This window comes from Aquarana catesbeiana, linkage group LG02 (assembly GCF_042186555.1).
Source record: "Aquarana catesbeiana isolate 2022-GZ linkage group LG02, ASM4218655v1, whole genome shotgun sequence".
Lineage (NCBI taxonomy): Eukaryota > Metazoa > Chordata > Amphibia > Anura > Ranidae > Aquarana > Aquarana catesbeiana.
Window position 1 is genome coordinate 594,316,525 of NC_133325.1, and position 27,303 is coordinate 594,343,827.

Sequence of the window (27,303 nt, forward strand, 5' to 3'; positions counted from 1 at the left end):
CAGGGTCCCCCAACCCTTTTTCTACCTCGTTTGCTCACTGCAAATTAAAAGCATAATGGGTTAGTATGGATCACATACTAGCCCATTATGTGACACTTACCTGCAAACAAATACATCGCTGTCCCCTGTGCAGGCTGAGTCCATCTTCGCCCCTCTTCCTTCCGGGGGCCACGTGACGTCAAGTCCGTGCATGTGGCACACGCTGGAGGAAGAAACGGCACTGACTCCCAATAACCCCCATTACAGGTAGTCAAAAACGCTTTATGGCACCTTCTGATAAAGCGTTTTGGACTACCTGTAATGGGGGTCATTGGATTCTGGCGAGTAGGATGTGTGGCTGGTGATGGTGTTGGAAGACATACTCCTTTGCTGACTGACGATTATAGGAAGATCCTATCCATATCCATAAATTGTATATTTGGACAATTTATTTCATTTTTTGGTTTTTGATTTTTGTGTTTGTTTCTCTACTTGGACTCTCCAGCCAAGAAGCTTATATATTATATATAATTTATAATCTGTTGTGTTTGTGGTCACTGGTTTATGCACTTTCAGCACTTTTTTGCACCTGCACTTTTATTATTTTCATAGAGAGCGTGGTTCCAATTAATTTATTTAATTAATAATTTTTTTCATAGAATGCATTAAGATAAAAAAAGTCTGCCTTTACAAATCCTTTAACTATGCTAGGTGGTATAAATAAATGAGAAACACTTCTTTATCAGTTTTACATTATGCAGTTTCTTTGGTTCTTCTTTTATTTATGATACACTGTTGAACCGGAGGGTGATCTGTGAGTCCTGACCTGAAGTGGAGATTGTGGGCGGCTCTGTGGTGGAAGCCTGGCCATATAACAAGCTTTTTGTGACTGCGCTGTAATAGGGAGTAAGACTTCTGGTAATCAGGAGCCATTTAGTGCTAGTGGAGGTACACATTGGTGTTTGAATATATGGACACTTGTTGAAGATTTCACACCATTCACATTTGGCACTTTATTGGAATTTTTTCACTTTCAAAGGATTTTATTTATTGATATAATAGAATTCACTAGTTTTCTTTTTTATTTGCACTATATTGTATATGACCATCACTTTTGTATATTAGTTGTTGTGACCAATTTATATCTGTTGGTGTGCTTGCTGCTATATTCTTATTTTATGTTCACTTTTTAGCACAGTTGCAAGGTTTTCTCTATTTACTGTTAAATACATAGTTAAAAGCATTTTCATGCATCTGCTCCATAAGTGCAAAAAAACCCAACTTATTGATTATGTCAGGAATTCAGCACTGTTCAGTGTCCTGAGCACACTTCCTGTGTTATCTCAAGGAGAACTCCCAGCTCTTATCTTGCACTACAGAACAGTCCCTCACTATGCAGATAAAGAGAATAGATGGGATTCAGTTGTTTACCAACAGACAACTGAGCAGGGCTGACACAGAGGGGTTGATTTACTAAAGGCAAATAGACTGTGCACTCTGCAAAGTGCAGTTGTACTCTGGAAGGGCAGTTGCTCCAGAGCTTAGTAAACAATGTAAAGCTTCACTTTGCAAAGAATAACCAATCACATGCAAAGAATATAAAAAAAAACAGCATTTTTGCTTGCACGTGTAGCTATGGCCCCGACTTCCCGGGACCCCAATAGTGACTACCGGGGGTAGGGATGGCTGACATACATCCTCAGGGTGCAGGTTTGTGGGCATGGTGGGTGATGAACAAGGAAGAAGTTGGGCACCTGTCATTTTTATGCTTTAAACAATAGAGTAGTTTATTTCTCAAACAGGAAAAATGTGGGGGAGAGGGGAATAGGGCACAGGACACACTTAATAGCAATCAGCAACAGGCAGATTGGCAGACTCCTTAGACAAAAATAGGTGAAATAAGGCAGACAGCAGTACAGGAATTAGAGCCTTTAAGCTGAACCAGTACATTTGTACTTTGCAAGCCAAGCTGTCTCCTCTAGTACCTGAACCGTACTCACTGTTTCATGCACTGATTCCCTTGGATGAGTTCTCTCTGAAGTCCACCCAGCCAGTTCATAGCCTCTAGTTCATGAAAAGCCCCCACTGGTGCATCCTTAGAACTCCATCTCTCTAAAATCGTTACCGGATCTTTGGCAGGCTTTCCTCTGCATAAACGTGAACGGATAGGCCTCGGTCAGGCCAAGCAGCCAGCAGCCTGCTGGATAGGCCCCAGGCTTTGGGTCTAGCAGCCAGGGACTCTACATACACCATCCACCCAGGCTGTAGCCCTAGGCGGGAACACACTGCCTGATCACCCGGCCTCTATCCATTAAATACCTTTTCCTAGCATGCTTAGCCACAAATATGATTGGCTGAGAAAAATATGTTTATCATAACCTGAACTTCACTGTAACTCATCTTCACTTTATTGTCAAAGGCAACAGCACCACCTACTGACAGAAGGGAGAAGCCACAAATAAATGGAATTAACAGAAGTCATGTAATCACTAAACACTACAAATCAGCCAGACTGGTTACCATCCAGCACAACTAAATTTACCTGCAGCCCTGTTCTAGGGACAAGGGTGCTACACACATGATTGGATGATGGAAGTCAGCAGAGCTTAATCTCATCTACTAAGTTTAGGAGCAACTGCTCTTAAAGGGTGCAACTGCACTTTGCAGAGTGCACAGTCTATTTGCCTTTACTAAATCAACCCCAGAGTCTTAACATTTCCTTTGCTTGAGATCCCAGGCCTGTGTATCTATCTGGTCTTAAGAAGGGTCTTTGTTTCTCTGATGCTTTCATTTATGAAGTGTGAATGTTACAAAAATCATCCCTCTGGTATCTCCCACCTGTAAGAACATTCACACACATAGCAAAGGAGCCCTAATGGGCCCTAATAGGTTTACCCTGCCCTAATATCAATTTAGATTCAGGTACTTCCTTTAGTTTTGTGTAAAAAATGCTTTAAACCAGACATGTCAGGAGAGATACAGGGGTTGCATTTGCTATTTATGGTACACTGTGTACTTTTCAGCCCGATTGTACGGTCATACCTTCCAAACTGGGTCATGATTCCTGGAGGGAAATATGCCGTGTAACATCCACCTGAGTACTGTTCTTTACACCAGTCCTTTTCTTCATAATGCACAGGCTTCAAGAGGGAATAAAACCATATAATGCATTAAAATACATTAAGCAGTCATGAACCTTCAACAAACTAAGAATGCTGGTGTGACTAATGCCTTTGTCCCCATAGAGGAGATTTTTCTTCACTTCCTGTCCTGTCTAACCGCCATCACTTGAACAGGAAGTGAGGGAAAACTTCTCTCTTGGGGCACAGACAGCTAAAACACTGACAAATGTTCTAAACCTTACTCATTCTGCTAGAAAATGTAGGATTTCTCCTCACTTCCTTTTTTTACCCGATACCTGTCAAATAGATGGGATGTGGAGAAATGTTCCTTCACTACCTGTTTCGTCAAAGTAGACTGAAAGTAATAGGAACATTTCCAAATGGGTAAGGAGGCATAAATATGGAATACAGAGGGGCGTGTCACTACAGTGGTGGAGAGCACAGTAATGCGAATTGGTAAACTGGTAGCAAGTTGTGAGGCATGCACAAGTGGTGTGGCATCAAGGCATCAAGCCCAGACCCACCTGCTGCAGGGACTATTCTGGATGAGTTTCCTGCTGAGTATGGCTGCTGTGGTTGGTGCGGTTCTACATTTAAATGCTGATGCTACTGCATATAGTAGTAGCGACACAATGGGGGCTATTTACGAAAGGCAAATCCACTTTGCACTGCAAGTGCACTTGAAAGTGCACTGAAAGTGCACTTGTAGGAGCAGTCGCTCTAAATCTAAGGGGTAGATCTGAAATGAGGGGAAGCGCTGCTGATTTTATCATCCAATCAAATGTTGTTTTTTTATTTTCCTTGCATATCCCCCTCGGATCTACAGCGACTGCACTGCCAAGTGCACTTGCAGTGCAAAGTGGATTTGCCTTTAGTAAATAACCCCCAATGTCATTACTCACCTCCTGTTTTTGTACATGTGCCAGACACTGGCACCATTTTGGGTTATCCCAATAATCAACAGTAACCACAGAACAGACCTGGTGACGGTGCTGAATATCTTCTCTAATTTTCAGTGCTCCTCGCAAATACCAGCAATCAGTTCCTAGCACAGGAAATCTCCCTTCACCAATAATATATTTGTGACTTCTACATATAACATGATTTTGCTGAGAGATGCATATAAGTTATTAGCAATGAGAGACTCTTGGTGCTGTGAGAAGATTGCTGGCATTGCTGTTATTTGAGTCATCAATTGTTTGAATTTTTATCTAATGTATATGTTTTGAAGGGCATGCTATTGGTTATAAAATACCAATGACATGGTTTCCCTGCACATATGTTATTAACTCCTGAAGAAGTGAACATTGCTTCATGAAGAGCGTCAACATTTTTGACATTGCCTGCTCATCTTTATGTGCTTTTTTATTAAGCTGCTTTTAATATTGATATATTAAATGTGAATACATTCTTTTAATTTTTTTTACACTGTATTGCCTTTTTTGGTGTAACTATTTCAAAGTCAAATGGGCATGTTTCATATATGAGAGTTCTCATTTATTCAGAGACTGAGTTGTGTCTACATCTATGTACTTTGGCCTTTTATATTTCAGCACAACCCCACAGACTTCTACAGTGCCTTGAAAAAGTATTCATACCCCTTGATATTTTCCACATTTTGTCACATTACAACCAAAAATGTAAAAGTATTTTATTGGGATTTTGGGTGATCAACCAACACAAAGTGGCACATAATTGTGAAGTGATAGGAAAATGATAAATGATTTTCAATTTTTTTTTTACAAATGAATATGTGAAAAGTGTGGAGTGCGGGGGGCGCATGTGCGAAGCCTAGCATGGAGGCTGTGCTTTGCTAGAGCTCTGCCCCGTGAGGGAGAAAAGTCGCGGTCATGAACAATACCGCCGGCTTCTACACCGCCTATTTCTCTCCCGCTTGTCCCTGAGACGACAGAACAGCTTTCTGGTGAATAATGGTGCTGGAAGGAAGCCATTTTAAGGGTAAAAGCACTGCAAATAAGGAGGGACAGACGCAGGCTTAAGCCAAAATGGCGTCGGCCCCCTCCTCCTCTTTTACCTCAGCGCATTCCCAAAAACAGAAATCGCACCAGCCTGACTCTGTAGGTGAGTCTGATTCAGAAATGATCATTTCACAAGATATTTCTCAAGACTCCTTAACAACCCCAGCTCTGTTAAAACAATTTGAACAAATGTTACACAAAGCTTTGAAGCAAACTTCTGAACATATAACTAACAGTCTGATTAAGGAAATTAGAGAACTGGGCAATCGTACTGCTGCCTTAGAGCTCAAAGTTGAAGAAATAGAAAACACAGCACAAGATTTTATGACTGAAATTGATAACTTAAAAGAAGAGAATTTAACGCTGCAAACCAGATTGGAGGATTTTGAAAACAGAGCCAGACGCTCCAATTTGCGTATCAAAGGAATCCCTGAAAATATTATTGACATTCATGCTACAATAATCGCATTATTTCAAGAACTTCAACCAGGCATACCAATTGAACGTTTTGAAATGGACAGAATTCATAGAGCCCTTACACCCAAAAAAGTTGATGGCCCCCCTTGCGATATTATCACAAAATTCCATTATTACCGAACGAAAGAACAACTTCTAGCAGCAGCTCGGGACAAAACTCCCCTAACCTTTCAGGGACATAATCATCAGATTTTCACCGACTTATCCCAATTAACCATTTCTAAACGGCGTGCAATGAAACCGCAGTTAATGGAGCTTCAACGCCATAACATTAACTACCAATGGGGCTTCCCATTCTCCATTCGCTTTAGTTACAAAGGCTCTAAATATTATTGTAAACCCTCTGAGGAACTTCAATAAACACTTCATGACCTTCATCTATCAGAATCTGGATCCTCCATTAACACGTCACGCAGAAGATCATCATCCACATCATCTATTTCTCCTAATAACTCTTCCCAATCTTTGGGGAAAACTGACATCCTCTCCCCTGGACCAAGAAGATTCCATGGACTGACAGTGTTCTGTTCCTCTGAACATTTCTCCACCTTTTCTCTTTGAGATTGAATTCTCTCGCAGTTTTTATGAGACCTAATTGGGCATACCAAGGGTCTTCTTTAGGCCCCAACTAAGTCCCATATTTTTCTACCTTGCTATAATCCTTCAAAGTTTGATTCATCCGTTCCACACTTAGTAGGCACAGTGTCTACTGTTCAGGTTTCATACCTCAGGCTCTCTATCTCTACCATTCAGTGGATTATTATTTTAAATTCAAGATCTTAATCTGTTTCAATCATAATCCTCCTAAATCATTTGTTCTCTTAGAGAACTCGCACCTATCCTGGCCACCTTTGTAAGATTGCTTAAATTTGCTCTCTCCCTGATGTATATCCCCCTCCCTTTCCTCTTCCCTCCCCCTCCCATTACCCTAAAAGTTCTCTATTATAACAAACTGCTTTCAGATTGCAGATCTCTTAAACACCCACATCCTTCCCCCTAAGGATTTTTTTTGGAACATAGCATTACATTTTTAGAGAGCCTGGCGGCTTACACAATATTACATCTTCAGGATGTCTCTTTAATAAGACTCTTCTTCCACCCATGGTACTCCCATGTGCTCCACTGTACCTTCCTCGTTCACCCACTCATATTATGTGGGAGTTAGACGTTGGCCCTACTTCCCCTGATGGGAATCCTTATTCCTCATCACTCATCATCCTCAGCAATGCTATTGGTAAGTTTAATTTCCTAGATCAACTACCATGGCACCTCTAAACATTTTTTCCCTTGATGTTCAGGGTATCAATATTCCTCAGAAGAGAACTAAAACGTTCCGTTTTTTTCAGGCTCGAAAAGCACACATTGTGTGCTTACAGGAAACATACTTTACAGTAAACTCTACACCTACATTTATGAGTTCTTTTTATCCACAAATATTCAAGCTTCAACCACTACCAAACAACGTGGTACTCTCATAGCATTCCACCGCTCCATCCCATTCACACTTCAATCAGAAATTAAAGACCCTGAGGGGCGTTACCTAATTCTCACAGGACACATTATGGACTCAGCAGTTGCTATAGTGTCCTAACACGCACCCAATTGTTAATAATTGTTAATAATAAAAATGACACTTTTGCTCAAACTTTTGTATCTCTTTAGAGTTCTACCGATTCCAATTCCTGCCTACTACCTAAGATTAATTCAGAAAAAAGCTACTTCATTTGTTTGGAACCTCTCAAAACCACGCATATCTTTACACACATTATATCTCCCAAAAACCAGGGGTGGCCTTGGTTTCCCTAACTTTGCATCCTGTTATAAAGCAGCACATATCGCTAGTCTATCTAAATTTCACGCAACACATGAAATTCCTCTATGGGTTACGATTGAAGCCACTAAATGTGATCCTATATTGATCTCTAATTTACTTTGGCTCCCAAAGTAAATTTGGGATCGTCCCAAATTACATAATCCCATTACTAAACACTTTATCTCTTTCAGATTTTGAATCTGTGTGTAAAGACAACCCCCATACTAAAGATCTTATCTCTTCCTTATACTCCCAAATTTTACCCAATTCAGATTCAGCTAAACCACCATACACTCAGAAATGGGAAGCAGATCTTGGTCAAACCATTGACTTAGAGGACTGATCCAGAATCTGGTGGGCAACAAAATCATCTTCCCCTAATGTTCTAGCATTGGAAGCCAATTACAAGGTGCTGACCTGATTGTATCTGGTACCTTCTAGAATTGCCAAGTATGTACCTACCTACTCTGCTTTTTTGTTTCAGAGGATGTTTGGAATTGGGCACATACCTACACACATGGTGGACCTGTCCTATAGTCAGAGTTTTTTGGAATGATATCTTTGAATTGGCTTCCAAAATGTTCAGATTTAAATTGCACCCTGACCCAACCACTACATTACTCAACCTGAAAAAATTGTGCTTAACTTACACTCAATTTAAATTTTTTCTCTAACTACTTACTGCCGCTAAACAAACAGTTGCAAAAGCATGGAAATCCCATTCATTGATTACAGTCGAGACAAAACACAGGATGCATAACTCAGGCTAAAATAGCAGCCATAGAAAGAGATCAAATCCCCATATTCGAAAAACTTTGGGACCCATGGATAAAACATCTCCCTTCAACTTTTGATGAGAATGTTCTCTTGCCATGGTAGTTGATCTAAGTATATCCAGTCTATATCCAAAAAAAGTTTGGCCCTTATGAATGGTCACCCCTATCCTAGTCTCTCTACCCTCTTTCTTTCCCTTTGCTCTCTAATTTTCACCCCCTTTTACCTCTCATGAATTAGTAGCTTTTGCTCCTAAAGACTTTTTCTCTATACCCTAACCTATCAATATTACCTTTAAATCCTTTTAACTGATTTAATATATTGGTGATATTTACAAAAAATGTTCTTTTTTATTCTGTTTGTACTTACTTACATGACAATTTATGGTTATACAGTACAAATTAAGAACGTATATTTACCTACATAATATTGAGCTTCATCTCAAATGTCACTCTGTATCTCATTATTTTGCCTGTTACCACCTTGTATGTACTAAATAAAATCTTTTGACAAGGAAAAGTGTGGAGTGCTTTTGTATTCAGCCCCCCTGAGTCAATACTTTGTAGAACCACCTTTCGCTGCAATTACAGCTTAAAGTTGTTTTAGGTATGTCTCTACCAGCTTTGCACATCTAGAGAGTAACATTTTTACCCAGTCTTCTTTGCAAAATGTCTCAAGAGCTGTCCTCTCATTTGGATTTAGGTCTGAACTTTGACTGGGCCATTTTAACACATAAATATGCTTTGATCTAAACCATTCCATTGTAGCTCTGGCTGTAGGTTTAGGGTCATTGTCCTGCTGGAAGGTGAACCTCTGTCCCAGTCTCAAGTCTTTTGCAGATTCTAACAGGTTTTCTTCTAAGATTGCCCTGTATTTGGCTCCATCCATCTTCCCATCAACTCTGACCAGCTTCCCTGTCCCTGCTGAAGAAAAGACAGTGATGTGCAGTGTTTGTTTTCTGCCACTCATAGAGTTTTTTTCTTAGGCCAAAAAGTTCAATTTGTGTCTTATCTGACCAGAGCACCTTCTTCCACATGTTTGCTGTGTCCCCCACATGGCTTCTCGGAAACTGCAAACGGGACTTCTTATGGCTTTCAACAATGGCTTTCTTTTTGCCGCTCTTCCATAAAGGTCAGATTTGTGGAGTCCATGACTAATAGTTGTCCCTTGAACAGATTCTCCCACCTGAGCTGTGGATCTCTGCAGCTCCTCCAGAGTTACCATGGGCCTCTTGGCTGCTTCTCTGATAATTGCTCTCTTTGCCTAGCCTGTCACTTTAGTTTGATGGCCATGTATTGGTAGGTTTGCAGTTGTGCCATACTCTTTCCATTTTCGGGTGATGGATTGAACAGTGTTTTTTTGTGAGATGTTAAAAGCTTGGGCTAGTTTTTTTATAACTTAACCCTGCTTTAAACTTCTCCACAACTTTATCCCTGACCTATGTGATGTGTTCTTTGGCCTTCATGATGCTGTTTGTTCACTAAAGTTCTCTAACAAAACTCTGAGAGCTTCACAGAACAGCTGTATTTATACTGAGATTAAATTACAAACAGGTGGACTCCATTTACTTATTAGGTGACTTCTGAAGGCAATTGGTTCCACTAGATTTTAGTTAGGGGTATCAGAGTAAAGGGGTCTGAATACAAATGCACACCACACTTTTCACATATTTATTTGCAAAAAATTCAGAAAACCATTTATCATTTTCCTTCCACTTCACAACTATGTGCCACTTTGTGTTAGTCTATCACATAAAACCCCAATAAAATCCATATACCTTTTTGGTTGTAACATGACAAAAGGTGGAAAATTTCAAGGGGTATGAATACTTTTACAAGGCACTGTATGAGGCTGGGAGACAAATCAGTCCAAACCTTACCCTACTTAATACTAATAACCTACTTACTTACTAATAACCTCCCTTCCACTGATAACAAAATGCCTTTGCACTTACCTTAGATCAGTGGGTGATTTGGTCTAAGAGCCATACAATATATTATGTGGTGCTCAGTCAGAGAAACCTCTCTACTGACTTACAACTAGACAGCTTTTGCATTTGGGCCTAAGAACTCAGTATCCTGGCACACTGCACTCTGAAATTGCATCTTCTTGCCACCCAGAACCCCCAACTCTGATCCTCCCTGCCTTTGAGCACTCCGACACTGAACCCCAAGCTGTTTGCTATGGGGGCATACATGTGGGTGCGCTCCATCCATAGACACACACAATGCAGCTTGGCACCGCCCCACTACCTCCTCACAGGATTTGATTGACAGAAGCAGGAGCCAATGAATCCAACTGTTGACTCTGTGCCTGTGAAAGCAGGAAAGAAAGACTAGCACTACTGCAGATGGACACAGCACTGAAACACTACAGGACTCCTTTTGATTTTAGAACGACTTTTAATTTGTACACTAAGTGGGATACCGTATTAAATGTCTTAGTGAAATTTAGATACCCTGTATCCACAGGCCTTCCTCTATCCAAATTAAAGCTCACCTCCACATAGAATGTTAAAAGGTTGGCCTGGAACAGGTGTGTGTTTTTTTGAAAGTCAGCAGCTACAGTATTTGGAGCTACTGACTTTTACATTTTTGTTTACAGGGTGACACTCCTCTAAGTTTTTCTAGTCTTTTTTTGAACATTGGTTTCTGTCAGCCACAAGTGTAATTTCACTATACTGTTATTAGCATTACTGACTTGTTTATTTTCATTTCTTTTCATTTATATAAACTGAAGAGAAGAATGTATTTAATACAGTTGCCTTCCCCCTGTCACATCATCTTTTATGGGGCCAATATGCTCTGAGCCCACCATTTTCACTTTTAATATATTTTTATTTTACTATATTCTTAGCAGCTCTGATCGCACTCTTTTATATTTTTATAGCACTCTTTTGAATTGTGGAATGCTGATGGCATTGGTGACCCTTCGGCCTTATAGTTATTAAAAGGATAGTTTTTTCAATAATATGGCAATTTTTCATTAGTCCCCCATGTTTAACTTTTATTCTTTGATATTTTTTGTCAAGTGGAATGCTCTGATTAAATCATTGTTTAATAGGTTATTAAGCACTCCAACTTCTCTTCAGTGTTCTGTGTTGGAAAAATTTGATTCCATTTAATGTCATGTAGTATAGAGCAGCTTAGAAAAGTTGGCTCTTAAAATAAATGTTCTTGTTCTACCCTCATGTGTCCTTTTCCAATAATTTATGGCAAATGTAATCACTCTAATCACCGTTACCTACATTTTAGCTTACTTCCACATCTGCAATCAGCTCTGTGCCATTTGTAATTAGCAGGTCCTGCAAAGCATAATCTCTAGCTGGCGCTTCCACCATTCAACTTATGAAATTGATCTGCATTTTATTCATGAAGTGACAACCCTTAGTTGAGTGAGCAGCTTTTTCTGCCCAGTCAATATCAGGATATTTGTATTCCCCATGCTTATAACATTTCTCTACCTCCCTGCCATCTCTAACTGTGAAAGTAGATGGGTCTCCTCCTTCTTATTAATGTTAAGGGGCTATAGCATACATCCACAATTAATTCATTTACTGTTTGTTTCGCCCCTTTAAAGTACCAGCCACAAAGCTTCACCTTCTCATTAGCCCCGTTAGCAATGTCATCTCTCTATTCTTCATCAAATCGATCACAAACCCCTTCCCCTCTTCTATCCACCCTATCCCTCCAATGCAGGGAGTACCCATGGGCACTCGTAAGCCAGTCATGTGAGCTGTCAAAAGGGATTTATGACATTCCAACAATATCAAAATCCCCCTAATATATCAGCAGTTCTAGTTCTTCCATTGTATTAATCAGACTTCTATATGTGTACATGCCTTTAAATGTTGTATATGTGTACATTTTATCCTTGCAAATCTCTTTGATTCCGTTTAGGTTCAGCATTACTGCTAGCCCTGAAAACATTTGTTTCTCTATTATCTGGTTTGCGGCCCCCCACCCGATTTTTCCCCTTTCTGTACAATCTGATCTTTGCTCACTGCACTGTATACCTTCTTTTGATTCCTCCCCCACATCTTAGTTTAAAACTTCCTTCACCCTTCTGACCATCTTCTCCCCCAACAGAGCTGCACCCTTTACATTTAGGTGCAGTCCATCTCTGTTATAGAGTTAGCAACCAACCGTAAAGTCAGCCCAGTTCTCCATGAACCCAAAACCCACCTTCTTACACCAGTTTCCCAGTCACTTTATAGCTCTCTAGCTCCTGCTGCCTCTCTGGTGTGGCTCAAGGTACGGGCAGTCTTTATGAAAAAAACTACCTTTGTTGTCTTTTTATAGCACCCTGAAACCCAAGCACCTGGCAAACAACATGTATTTGTGACAGATTGCCCTATCTGTCCTAATAATTGAGTCCTCTACCATCAGTATCTGTCTATCCTTGCCTGTAACCTTGCCCCCATCCTTACTGGAGTAGATGTTCTCCTGGCAGCTGGGGGGAGTAGTCTGTTCCAGCATTGCCTCTTCTGAACTGGTATCTAGATCAGGCTAGAACTGGGAGAGAGGCTATTATTTTAAAAGTAGAATACAAAAAAGTATAATATTGATTCTTCATAGTGAATTATACTGTATATACTTTTCTCTTGAGACTCCAGAAGTTCTTGAGCATTCAAAACTATCAAAATGTTGTCTCTTCCAAATATCTGCCATGGCCTAAGAGCACGGACTGTACTTTATATATAAGGGTTTGCTAAAGGAGTAGGGATCCTACCCCTTTGTGGGATCCATATGCTAACATGTCACAGGCATTTTGGAAATCAGACCTACCCCAATGGATTTTTTTGTATCTTCAAATATGTTCAAGATTGTTCTCTTTTTGCCTGTTATCTGTATTCTTGGACCATAACTATCCATGTAAACAATGTTTTAGCATAATTGAAGGGATAAGAAATAATGGCTGTGACTGATCACAGAATGTTATATACCCCAGGCATGATGCAAAACAGCAGTAAGGAAATTAAACATCTTATCTTACACAGGGCATTACTATAGGATTTGCAATAACTACTCTTTATATTTGTACAGTGGTTTTTACACAGGGTGATATTCAGGCAATGCAGAAAATACAATCATATTTTTCTTGGGAAAGAATAGTTAATTAACACCCAGTGTGTTGAGTATTTCCCTCCATAATTTTTCATAAAGCAGAGACGAATTTTGACAGTTATCTTTAAATTGTTTCCAATGTATATTCATTACTTACATGGAGTGCTTCTTCTGTTCCCATGGCTTTGGCGTAGTATTCACATATTTTTATTTTCCTGTTCATAAAAGATTTGCCAGAACATATTAATTAGTTTAAAGGCATTGTATACTTTCAAATGTTTTTGTTGTTTTAACTAGGTATTAGTGTAGTTATATTCCCCGTGTTGTTGGTTTGCCTTACCTAGTAATGAAGGATTCACATGTTGTTGCTGCAGTTTGTAGTGTCATGGATGATCCATTACCCTATATCTGAGTATTCAGTCACATAGCTTGTTCCTATTTGCTAAAGGGACAGGCAATTTCTTGTTCTAGATTATAGTGTCCAGTCCATGCCTTGCCATTTCTCTGTGTTGCATCACATCACAAATTTTGGAGTGCTAATGTGATGAAATACATATTTTCCTTTCATTGCTCTGCCTGCTTGTGACTGTGTAAGATTTAAATACTATGCAGTTTTCACCTGCAGAACACTAACCTTAGAGACCCAGGGAGGTCAGACCAGACTCACTGAGGTTGAGGAGCTCTAGGGTCTCACTATACCCTATTAATACAAACACAGGAAAGGTAGATGCTTTCTTTGTCAAATGAAGCAGGACAAGCTTGATTTGCATTTACTTTAGCTTATATCAAGAACTCATACATAATGTGTATTTAATTCTGCTGTAGTCCTGTCCATACTACAAACCATTATCTCCAGAGAAGAGGACATGACTATGCATTGACCAAATACGGAAACAGAAAAGTGATCATGTGTATATATATGTTTGTGTAAAAATGTATTTGCTTTCAACCATCCCTTATAGATTTTTGACGAGTTTCACTTCACTACATGACAACTTTCTAGTAATGTCAACTATTTTTAACCAGCTTTCAATCAAAGAAATAACTGAACAGATAAAACAACCTACCTACTTCCTTGGCATAAAGCTATACCTACTGTATATATGGTTCCTAAGGAATGAAATTTCAGGCAGGAGCACTGGATAAATTCCACGCCAGTGTCAGCCTATGTGTTATAACTACATAAACATTATGGCAAAAATAAAATCTCACTCTGCTGGTCCTGCTTTAATCCCTGCCTATAATTATGGCAAGGGATGGGAAAATGGGACCTCTCTCTGGCAACTGTTTTTTTTTTGTTTTTGTTTTTTATTCACATGTTAAGAGTGAAGGCTTTTTTTGTAGTTTGCTTCTAGAACATCACCATGTAGTACAAAGGATGTCCTTCTTTGTTAAGTCCATAACAAAAATGAACACAAATACATAAAAATACAATGACTTTACACACAAATACAGACAACAGATGGAACTTCTTTACTTAAAGTGTAACTCCACTTTTGTTGAGAAAAAACAATCCCCTCTGGGTGATCTATGTTCATTGTAGGAATTTTAACAAACTTTATAGCATAGTTCCACTTGTTTCTACTGTGAAGAACCAAGTCCTTGCAAGACTGATGCTTGAAAGGGACAGTTTGGTTTGTTATACAATAACCACCTGGTGAACTAACTTTCAGCATTCTAACAAGGAGCTTTGCAGTGTCTGCATCCCTTAGAAGTAATTAATCCTTAGGAAGTATTTCACCAAAAATGAAATTCCATTTGCAGAAGATGCCTAAAATTGTACTTGTATCTTGGAGCAAACATCTGAGAATCAGTGAGTCAATCGCACAAGCAAGAATATACATTTTTGTGAGTGTTCTGTACACAAACTGTGTACAGAACACCTCCAGACTGCCATATTGCATTTCATTATTTTACAGTTTTAGAACATTTCAGCAGTTTTAGATTGAAATGGAAAGGTAATTTTTAATAACACTAAATTACAAAAAAGGATTATGTGGCATTTCTGTATGCTATTTTTTTTTAACAAAATTGGAATTCCTCTTTAATGCTATTATTTAAACAATTTCAGGTTTAAATGTCCAAGTCCATATTTACTAGAGATAAGTCCTATATTTTTACTTTCAATGGGATTTAATAAAGGTTGTCAATTTTACTATTGTCCTAGCAGGATACTTATAGCATTAAAGTACTGTACATGAAAGAAAAGACATATTAAATGCAAACTCCATTACCTTTCTTCCTTGCTCAGATTTGCCAGCAGAGATGCTTTTCTGGAGAGGATGAATCTGAAGGAAATAAAATACGTAATTAAACTGTGAAGCACATATAGGGAACAAAGCCTACTTCCTGGGGTTTCAGTATTTCATCCAGACAAAGCTTGTAGAATATCTGCAGCTCTACAGGCATTGCACCATAAAAGGGTTCCTTAAACAAACACATTGGTGAAAATAAATTATTCAGAAAACAGTGTACTGAATAAAATGATTAACAGAACTCCTACTAAAGCTTTTTAGGACTGTAGTTCTCAAAGACCCTTGCAGTGAGATTTTACCTTGATACAGCCATGACAAATGCTGCTCAACTGAAAGCTATGCTTCCTCTGTCAATAGCTTTATGATGGGAATGATTTTATCAAGAGTAGTATAGTGTTCAATTCAAATTTGGGTAATTGATGTATAAACCTTTTTTAACCACTTCAGCCCCGGAAAGGATTTGCCCCCTTTCTGACCAGGCCATTTTTTGCGATACGGCACTGTGTCGCTTTAACTGACAATTGTGCGGTTGTGCGACGTTGTACCCAAACAAAATTGACATCCTTCTTTCCCCACAAATAGAGCTTTCTTTTGGTGGTATTTGATCACCTCTTCTGTTTTAATTTTTTGTGCTATAATCAAAAAAGCGACAATTTTGAAAAAAAAACACAATATTTTGTACTTTTTGTTATAATAAATATCCCAAAATGAAAAAAACAAAAACAAATTTTTTCCTCAGTTTAGGCCGATATGTATTCTTCTACATATTTTTGGTAAAAAAATTGCAATAAGCATATACTGATTGGTTTGCGCAAAAGTTATAGTGTCTACAAAACAAGGGATAAATTTATGGTATTTTTATTATTTTTTTTTACTAGTAATGGCGGTGATCAGCAATTTTTATCGTGACTGCGACATTGAGGCAGACAGATTGGACACTTTTGACACTTTTTTGGGACCAGTGACATTTATACAGCAATCAGAGATAAAAATAGCCACTGATTACTGTATAAATGTAATTGGCAGGGAAGGGGTTAACCCTAGGTGGCGATCAAGGGGTTAACTGTGTTCCCTAGGCGTGTTCTAACTGTGGGGGGATGGGACTGACTAGGTGAGGACACCGATCGGTGTTCCTACTTAGTAGGAGCACGCCATCTGTCTCCTCTCCCCCTGTCTCCTCTCCTCTGTCACGAGCGAGCACGGGTGCCCGGTGGGCATCGCGCCTACCAGGCACGCGCATTGGCTCCGGGGACTCGCTGCGTGTGCGTGCACGCCTGCTAAAGCGTCTTAAAGAGCCGACGTACAGCTACGATGGCTTGCACAGGGGAGCCAACCTACCGCAGTAAAACTGCTGCGGCTGGTTGGGAAGGGGTTAAAGTGTATGCAAACCAAAAACTTCTTTTCTTTTAATTTTTGATAGAGTAGGGAAGGGTTAGAACCTGTCAGGCTTTTATTGCTGGTTGTGTCCCTGCTGAGGAGATTCATCCTCTCGGTTTATCCTGGTAACCATTGCCACTGTGCCTGAAAGTAATGACAAATCCAAAAGTTTGAATTGTCACCAGAACAGGAATAGAGGGGAAATCAGCCACTAGGGATACTTGTTCTGGTAACAACTCTCTAAGAAGGGATTTTACTTTGGAAAGATGGAATATGTCAACAGGGCAGGGAGTGACAGTAAATCTCCCCAACAAGACAAGATGGCAAAATAAAAACTGGTCTGGGGTTTTCAGCCTTACCTAATGTATGTGCAAATACTAAAAAATGTTTTGGCTTCACATACACTTGAATTTGTCCCTCTAGGACTTTTTTTTCTAGTGTTCGTAAAATGACAGTGACATGGAATGGACAGTACTGATTCAAAAAAGGGGTTGCTAACTGTAACACATACTACCCTGTACCTGCCTTTTTTGCTAATATAAAAAGATGTTGTACATGTTCATAATATAACTGGGTAGTAACATTTATAGGTAAAGTTGATCCAGAGAACATCCAATTGCCTCTCATGGGATTAGGAAGGATTTTTTTCCCCCTTGCTGTAGCAAATTGGATCATTCTTTGCTGTTTTTTTTTTTGCCTTCCTCTGGATCAACTGTGGGTGAGGGATTGTGTATATGGGATTGTAATTTTTTTTTTTATTGGTTGAATTAGATGGACTTTTTTTCAACCAGACAAACTATGTAACTATGTTGTTGAGCATGGTCTTGTTCTCCCTAATTTACTTGACAGTTTCTTCTATAATTTCTCATCAAGGCACTTTCTGGAGTTACCCAACACAAAAATGTAGAGTACTTAGCATTTTACTACATTACACAATGCTTGGACAGAAAGTTAAGTAATCTACAATGTATGTATGTTTAAAGTGGGGTTCCACCCAAAAAAAAAAAACAACATGAAAAATCCTAAAAAAAAAAAAAAATACAAAAAAAATGTGGATATTTTTTTTTTTTTTAACTTACCTCTAAATGCCTGTTGCTAGGGGGTCCCTCGTAGTCTGCCTCTTCCAGTGCCTGGGCTGGTGACATCACTTCCCCCTCGGCACAGGAAGGGCTCGGCTCTGCTCCCTCCCTCCCTCCTGTCAATCATCTGGGACCCATTACAGGTCCCAGGTGACTGAGCGGCCAATCATGGCGCGCGGAGCCACTCGCGCATGCGCAGTGGGTGCCAGGCTGTGAAGTCACAGCCCGGCGCCCACAGTTGCAATGCCAGCGCCGCTGAACGGAGGGGGAGACGAGCAGGGCTTCGATCCCCCACATCGCTGGACCCTGGGACAGGTAAGTGTCTAATTAAAAGTCAGCAGCTGCAGTATTTGTAGCTGCTGACTTTTAATTTTTTTTTTTTTTTGACTGGAACTCCTCTTTAAGAAACAGAAGGAATGCACACTTTACCATTCCTTTTTTTTAAAAAAAAGATTATAAAGTAGGTTGGCAGAAGGAAGGCTGTCCTTGCTTTAGACAAACTGTAAGTTATTTTTTGACAAGCTTTCTTTAAGAGACTATAGTTTATATATCTTTAGAAGCTGGATTTGAACCTAGAGATCTTAATCAAAACTAACCTTGAGAAACTTTAATCGCAGTGCCAGCTTGCCTGACAAAGTTTATGTACTGTATGTCATGAGTTACAACTGTACATTAAACATCCCTTTTCAGAGAAGTACTGTCCACTGCATCTACTGTACAAGCACTAGTTCAACCACAGACTAAGGCTAGGTTTACATCAATGTATTTGCAGATACATAAAAAATGCACTACAAACCATTTAACCTTTTTTTCTATAGGTCCCATTCACATCTATGCAGTTTCCTGCAATGTGTGTTTTGGAAAGGTGCAGTGACTTTTTACACACAGCAAGGTGCATTTTTAGCTTCAAAGGCTTCAATGGGATTGCATCGAAAACACTTGAAAACCACAAGTGCATGCAATTTTATTGCATTTTCCTGCATGACAATGCTCCTCGTCCTAGAAACACCAACATTTCCCAAAAAACGCAAAACGCATTAAAAACACAAAACGCGCTGCAAAGCCCACCACAGAAACACATCAACCACACATGCATAGATGTAAACCTATCCTAATAAAGTAGTATAGGTACATACTGTATTACCGATGAAAACACATTGCACTATAGGAGTTCAAAAAAGGTTTATTAGGCCTTTAATGCTTTAAAGTAAAAGGCAAATCTTTTTTTTATTCTTGGACCGAGTGCAGATGGATTAGAAAACCAACGTTTTTTTGCTGTCTGACCTTGTTAAAGAGATTTATCTATTTATCCTGTTTACCATTATCATTGAAAGTGAAAGTAAATGAAAATCCCAAATTTTGGGTTGTCCCCAGAAAAGTAATAGAGGGGAAATTTTCCAACGAGGACACTAGTTCTGGTGACCTGGGGGTTCTCAAGGAATTCCCTTAATTTGCAGGGATTTCCTCTCATTTCCTGTTTTGGCTATGGGACAGGAAGTGAAGGGAAAACTCCCCAATGGGGCACAGATGACGAAAAAAAAAAAATCTGACAGTGGTTATAACCCTACCTTGCTCTATCCAAAGTGAAAAAAAAACACAGAAAACGGTATCCTACTTACCGTAATTTTCTTTTCCTGGTGCCTATCCATGGCAGCATACATGTGATAGTAGCCCCGCCTACTTCTGCCCACAGGACCAGTGCATAGCTATAAAAACACAACAGCCCATTCCCTGTACATTGCTAGGAATGAACTGGGTGGGTTCGGTATGCTGCCATGAATAGGCACCAGGAAAAGAAAATTACAGTAAGTAGGATACAATTTTCTGTTTTCCTGGTGCCTCCATGGCAGCATACATGTGAAATACACTGCGTTAAATGGCATGTAACACACTGAAATATATGGCGTTAAACATGCACTAACGCACTGAACTATACTGCAGTAAACCTGCCCTGACAAAATAAACTGACAATAATGTAAAAATGAATGGGCCCTACACTCACACTGACTGAACTATCACTAGATTCACACTAATGTAAAGATGAATGGTGGTCACATTACACTCATATTGACTGAACTATCACTAGATTCACACTAAACTGATATTCTACACTGACATTAGAATAAGAATAGCACACTAACACACTAACTCTAGTAGCACTGAAAAGAGAACTATTCTATCTCGCTCCCTGCTGATATCACACTACAAATGGCCGCTTTTAAAAGAATACTTTTAGTGTGGGGCAGGACTAAGAGCAATGAGCCACAATTGGATAGAGTCATCATGACAGTATCCAATCATGGCTCTGACAGTGCTCTGTGCTCGGATTGGGCAAAGCTTTCATTGCTCCAGCCAATCAGGGATTCCAATGCACTGTGGTGCAGTGCATTGTGGTCATTCAGCGGGCCAAACAAATGGTCGATCAAATGTTCAGCCCAAACTCATGCTCGGGCCGAACTGTTCGCCCATCCCTAATTTGATACAAGAAGCTGGCTTTAGATAAGGGCAAATGTCCGCCTGGTGGAAAAACAATTGGGCACCATCCTTGATACCCTCTCTATCCGCACCAACATTCAAATCCCCAGGACAGGCCCCCAGAACGCACCACCCCTCAAGGGGACACGCCCCCAAAGCCTGCCCCAAAAAGTACAGCACGGATGGAAAAAGGCAATGGACAGCACCCAAATGCTCATGCAGCAAGTGAGTTAAATCAGGTACAATCACCCCAACCCCCTGGTAGAACACAGGGAAAGTGAGGATAGAAGCTTAGGTGGCTGCCTTGCCAATCTAATAAACCGTAGTCTGCAGTAAAAAGCTCAGGCTGCACTCATATATTTAGTAGACATGTGCACAGCCAAAAAAATTCGTTCATTTTCGTTTTCGTTTCATTAGTTTATTTTTTTCGTTTTTCGGGTCATTCGTTATGATCGCGATTAGTAAATTTGTTCATTCGTAAATTCATTCATTCGTAAATTCGTAAATGCGTTCATTCGTACGTTCGTACATTCGTAAATTCGTACATTCGTTCATTCGTACATTCGTTCATTCGTACATTCGTTCATTCGTACATTCGTACATTTTACATTTGTACATTCGTAAATTCGTACATTCGTAAATTCGTAAAATCGTACATTTGTAAATTAGAAAATTCGGAAATTAAATTCTAAGTTTGAAAATCCAAAAACCCGAAAATTCAAAAATCTGAAATAGTAACTAACTATTAAATTATAGGTATTGTAATTTCCTTTCAAATTTGACTGTCAGTGAACGTAACAAATACGAATTTATCCGAAGTTACGAATTATCCAAAACAAATGCTGCATCTAAACAAATGGAACGGAACAAATTAATAATAAATAATAATAAAACGTTGTTATTATTATTATTGTTATTTATTATTATTAATTCATTACGTTCCATTCAGTTTTTTCGGATCATTCATAACTTTGGATAAATTTGTATGTGTTACATTCACTAACAGCCAAATTTGAAAGGAAATTACAATACCTATAATTTAAAAGTTACTAGTAATTACTAATAGTTAAGTTATTATTAGTTAACTATTATTTCAGATTTCCTAATTTTCGAATTTACAAATTTACAAATTCACTAATTTACTAATATACGAATGTACGAATGTACATTCGTAAATTGCAATGTACGAATGTACGAATGCCCGAATTTACGAATGTCCAACTTTATCGAATTTACGAATATTCGGAAAAAATTTGTTAAACAGGTTTTCGTTAATTCGGATATTCCCGAATTAACGAATTTGTCGAAATTTGTTAAAAAACAAATTCGGAACGAAACGAATTGCACATGCCTAATATTTAGTAGAGTGCATCTTGTCAGGACAGGATGGAGCCTGAACCCTAGACCATGGAGTTGGTTGATGGTCTGCTGAGTCAACTTGACATGATGGAGCTAGAAATCAGAGCATCAGTACAGGATCTATCTTGAAATGCAAAAGAGGAAAGTAAATACTGAGAGATAAACTTTCCATCCCGACTACATCCAACCAACAGACAGAAACTTCCTTTGGATTAACTGGATGCAGATTAAAGAACTGAATAAGGTTGTCATGTTTAACCTCCCTGGCGGTATTCCCGAGTGTGGCTCGGGGTTAAAATTCAGTACCATTAGCGGTAACCCCGAGCCACACTCGGGATCGCATTGCAGGATCCTGGGGCGGCGTTACTTACCTTGTCCCCGGGATCCTGCGATGTCCCCCGCAGTGTCCGAGGGCTCTGTCCTCCTCTGAAGCCTCTCCGTGCCAGGCTCCGTTCCCTGCGAGCGGCGCGACGCACAGGGGCGGAGCCTGACGGCAAATTCAAAAAAATGTCAAAATCATAACACATACAGTACTGTAATCTTACAGATTACAGTACTGTATGAAATGATTTCACATCCCTTTTGTCCCCAGTGCTCTGGCCCATGCCCTGCATGCAGTTTTACATGATATACACTGTTCTTTCTGCCTGGAAACTGGAGATTGTCCATAGCAACCAAAAAGTGTCCCTTTACGTCAAAAGTGGCTTTAGACCAGCTAGAAAACAGCGATAGTAAATTAGAACACTTGCAGAATTGAGCGATAGTGAATTGTGGGGAAATTTATTTTATTACTATTTTTTTTAATTTTTTTTAATTATTTATTTTTATTTATTATATTATAATTTATGTTTTTGTGTTTCAAACTTTATCATACCCGGGATATCTACTAGACTCTGGTTTGGACAGATTTAAGTGTGTTATTGTTAAGATTTACAGACCTACAATATAAAACGCCAAATTTCCATGCAAAATAATTGTACCGCTTTCAGCACCTAAAATCCGAAATAATCATACCGCCAGGGAGGTTAAGAGCCCTTGCACACTGGGGCGGGGGCGGCGTCGGCGGTAAAACGCCGCTATTAATAGCGGCGTTTTACCGTCGGTATGCGGCCGCTAGCGGGGCGGTTTTACCCCCCGCTAGCGGCCGAGAAAGGGTTAAAAACCACCACAAAGCGCCTCTGCAGAGGCGCATTGCCGGCGGTATAGCCGCGCCGTCCCATTGATTTCAATGGGCAGGAGCGGTAAAGGAGCGGTATACACACCGCTCCTTCACCGCTCCAAAGATGCTGCTAGCAGGACTTTTATTACCGTCCTGCCAGCGCATCGCTCCAGTGTGAAAGCCCTCGGGGCTTTCACACAGGAATACATGCAGCGGCACTTTCGGGGCGGTTTGCAGGCGCTATTATTAGCGCAATAGCGCCTGCAAACCGCCCCAGTGTGCAAGGGCTCTTAGAAGACAGATAGAAACTAACCGGAGCACTGGGTTCAAATAAACTTGTCTTACAGTATGTTACACCTGTGAAAGGTTCCATGTCAGACAATGTCACCAGTCTTGAACAGTCACCTCCCCAAGTGAAGGCTATGAGTGAACTACTTAAGATCCCACAAAGTCACACGGGCAGCAATATTAAGAGCCAAATGCTAACCTAGGCCCAGCTGCAGGAGAGGACTTGTCCAGCGAAGAAACTGTTGGGGAGAAAGTTCTGAGGCTTACACTAACATATGTCCAGTACTAGATTTAACATGAAGAATTAGACCCCCCTGCTTAGCATCAAGGAATTCCAAGACTTCATGTTGCCCAGTCTCAGAATTTGAGCTTAAATTATCAAGCTGTCAAAGCTTGAAGCAGGATGGCAAAACACATTCTTTTGGAACAGATGATCCTGATCCAGTAGATCCCTCAGAGAAACTGTCCGGCACCCATTTTAGGTTGGTGTACCACATCTGCCTGGAGCAGCCTGGAACACTGGAATGCTTTCCATTCTGAACATGCGAGACAAACGAGGGAAGGAAGTACTGAAAGTCACAGGAGCATCCTACCAGAGGACCACTGCACCTGAGCCAAAACTGCCTAGCCTTTAGTTTGACCTTAGGGGTCCAGTAGCCAACCTCTGAAGTTGCCTACCTGGGACACACCTCCTGGAATAGCTCCAGGGGTAGAAATCTATCTTACAGGTTTAGGCACTGCTGTCAGACACATTCTGCCTGCCTAGATGTATACCTGGAATGCTCATGCCTGACAAGGCTGGAGCCTGATGTTTTGCCAAGGATACAAATCTAGCCTTTAAGGCAATCTTGACACACCCTTTAACTATGTAAAAGCAACTTCATCCAAGCTCACAGCAATCCTTTGCGGCTATGAATAGTGGGGTGGAGAGCTTCTTTTTTAAGGCGGTCCTGACACACCCTTCAGGCCATAGTGTTGGCTTTTTCAGTATGGAAGAGGATTTTCTCTACCTTGGACTGGATTTCTGGTGCTCCTCTTTCCTGGCGCGTATATTCCTGTCAGTGGAACAGGCTTAGCCAAGGGAGGGGTCAGTTAGCACCTATAAGAACCCTTTTAGCAGTAAAAAAACATAACTGGTCTGATGACCCTTACCTATAGGAACTGTGTGGATCTTTGTTATACAGTGAGCTCATAGTGCACTGCAGCTGTAACACTGACATTTAGGCAAGTATAATAAAAATAATGCAACACTGAGACATGAATAAGGACAGATCTATTCGGCAGCAGAAAATGGCCCTTGATGCACGGTTTGCGGCTAAGGGCGTGCTGGCATGCAGTCCTATCATGTGATCGCCCTATCGCTGGGTCTTTAACCCCATGTTCCTCAGCTCTTCTGCCTGCCTCCCACTCCTGCCAAACTTCTCACCTTGCCCACCTCCAAGATGGCTTCCAGGTAGTCTTGCCCAAATCCAAGATGGCCTACTGGGGGAGTACTTGCCCAAACCAAAGATGGCCCCCATGTGAGCTCTATTCACTTCACCTGTTCAGCATACTACATCATTCTCTTGAATGTAGACACATAGCTTTCTCTTCCACAATTGCCACTAGAATGCATACTGGAACACGTTGCAGCTGCAGCCCATCCAAGAGGAGATGTAACACATTTAACGAATAAGGCCATTCACAGGTAGATTCCAAAAACAATTAGAAAACGAATACTAATCTTGGAAATGCAGTATCACAGTTCAATGAATCCACTCACTTCTGGGAGGCAGGCTCCAGACACGGACAGCTCTTCTGTGGAATATAGCCCTGGCTACACTGCTATATGTGGGGCTAGTTAGCACCTGAATTTTCACCCCAAAAGATCCACAGAAGGGGCTCCCTCCCTTATCAGAGCATTTAGCGTCCCAAGACCAGGGACTGCATTTACAGGAGAGGCTGAACCTCAGCAGAAAACCACCAAAGGTGGCAGGTAAGGGTTTCTTCTCTTCACACTGGCTGTGAGTTCCATTAGGACAAAAAAGGAAGTGACTGTTGTGTGGGTTTTAACTTTTTATAGCAAGGCTTGTGGGCGGAAGTAGGCAGGGCTACTACTACTCCTAGTACTCTGTCATCAAGGCACCAGGAAAAAGCTTTGCCTATAGTTTTACTTTAAACATAGTCAATGAGAATTTCCAACACCTATTGAAAGAATTATTCATGGAATTCTTTTTACAATGCCCAGCACAGTTTTTAAACAGATTATTATAAATACACCTTGTAAAATATTTTTTGTAACTTAAAGATTTTTACAAATTATTAGCAAATACAAAATGTTAAAAAATGACAATAAACATTTACCAAAACCATTAGAGCTTTCTTTTTAGGCAAATGCATACGAAAAGCTGACCTATTCAAAAAGTATTTTAGAGGAGTTTTGGTAACTCTCTCATACATTGACCACCATGTCATAGCCTCTTAATAACATATTTATGCTATGGTGACAGAACTTTAACCCTCAAAGTAGCTGCATACAGCTTATAAGTGCTTGTGTTTGTGTCCAAAGTAAGAGTGAAAGGTCCAAATGGTAGATACCACTGTGAACTACTGTGGAACAAACTAGCACTGAATAGCTTAGATTTTGGACCTGATTGTTGCCAGTTGTAGACTATTGTAAGGAATTTTCAGAAGTTCACAGAATAACAGATAAAACATTTCACACAAGCATTATCAAGGCAATATATTTCAAGGGTGATGGTAGTTTAAAACATCATATACAGTAAATGTGACCAATGGCTAATACAGATAGTTCTCCGTAGCCATTAATATCCTCAGTCAAATTGACAAGATTTTCTAAAAGACATTCAGAACAGGTGTTGAACCAAATGTAGGGCTTCTCAATAGATGTAATACACCTACACGATATTACCAAAAGTAGTGGGATGTTTGATTTATATGCACGTGAACTTTAATGGCATCTCAGTCTTAGTCCATAGGGTTCAATATTGAGTTGGCCCACCCTTTACAGCTATAACAGCTTCAACTTTGCTGGGAAGGCTTTAGGAGTGTGTCTATGGGAATGTTTGACCACTCTTCCAGAAGTGCATTCGTGAGGTCAGGCACTGATGTGTACAAAAAGGCTTGGCTCGCAGTCTCCACTTTAATTCATCCCAAAGGTGTTCTATCGAGATGAGGTCAGGACTCGTGCAGGCCAGTCAAGTTCCTCCACCCCAAACTCGCTCATCCATGTATGGATGACCTTGCTTTGTGCACTGGTCTAAATTATTTGGTGGAGGGGGGATTATGGTGTGGGGTTGTTTTTCAGGGGTTTGGCTTGGCCCCTTAGTTCCAGTGAAGGGAACTCTTCAGTACTCAGCATACATTTTGGGCAATTTCATGCTCCCAAATTTGTGGGAACAGTTTGGGGATGGTCCCTTCCTGTTTCAACGTCCATAAAGACATGGATGAGCAAGTTTGGGGTGGAAGAACTTGACTGGTCTGCATAGAGACCTGACCTCAAACCAACAGAACACCTTTGGGATGAATTAGAGCGAAGACTGTGAGCCAGGCCTTCTCGTCCAACATCAGTGCCTGACCTCACAAATGCGCTTCTGGAAGAATGGTCAAACATTCCCATTAACAACCTCCTAAACCTTTTGGACAACCTTCGCAGAAGAGTTGAAGCTGATATAGCTGCAAAGGGGGGGCCAACTCAATATTGAACCCTACGGACTAAGACTGGGATGCCATTAAAGTTTATGTGCGTGTAAAGGCAGGCATCCCAATACTTTTGGTAATATAGTGCATCTCAAGTAAAAGTAAAAAGCCAGCACGAAATGTACAACTGCTCTGCTACTCTTGTAAGGAGTGTAGAGAAATAGCCTGAAACAACACAGATTCTTTGAGTTAAACACCTAAAAAAACAATGTTAAAGCTGCAAGAAAAAGGCAAAACTATAGGGTCAAATATCTATTGATTTTATGTCCAGGAGAGTTAGAATGTCAACAGAAAATAGATGGCAACCAGTAATAAGTATACATTTCAAATCACAGCCTGGGTATGTGGCCATGGTCATATTTGGTCAATGACATCATTGGCTATACCCCGTCTTTTTGTTTA

The 27,303-nt window shown here is 40.2% G+C and overlaps 1 protein-coding gene across 1 annotated transcript in view; it reads right to left on the reverse strand.

The window, feature by feature from the left end:
• Positions 1-27,303, reverse strand: part of LOC141128787 (amine oxidase [flavin-containing] A-like) — a 160,332-nt gene that overhangs the window by 18,790 nt on the left and 114,239 nt on the right. Inside the window, exons 10-12 of the mRNA XM_073616285.1 lie at positions 15,445-15,498; positions 13,368-13,425; positions 3,022-3,119 (exon numbers count right to left, since the gene is read on the reverse strand). Coding sequence (XP_073472386.1) covers positions 3,022-3,119; positions 13,368-13,425; positions 15,445-15,498 — 210 coding nt within the window. The remainder of the gene's footprint in view (positions 1-3,021; positions 3,120-13,367; positions 13,426-15,444; positions 15,499-27,303) is intronic.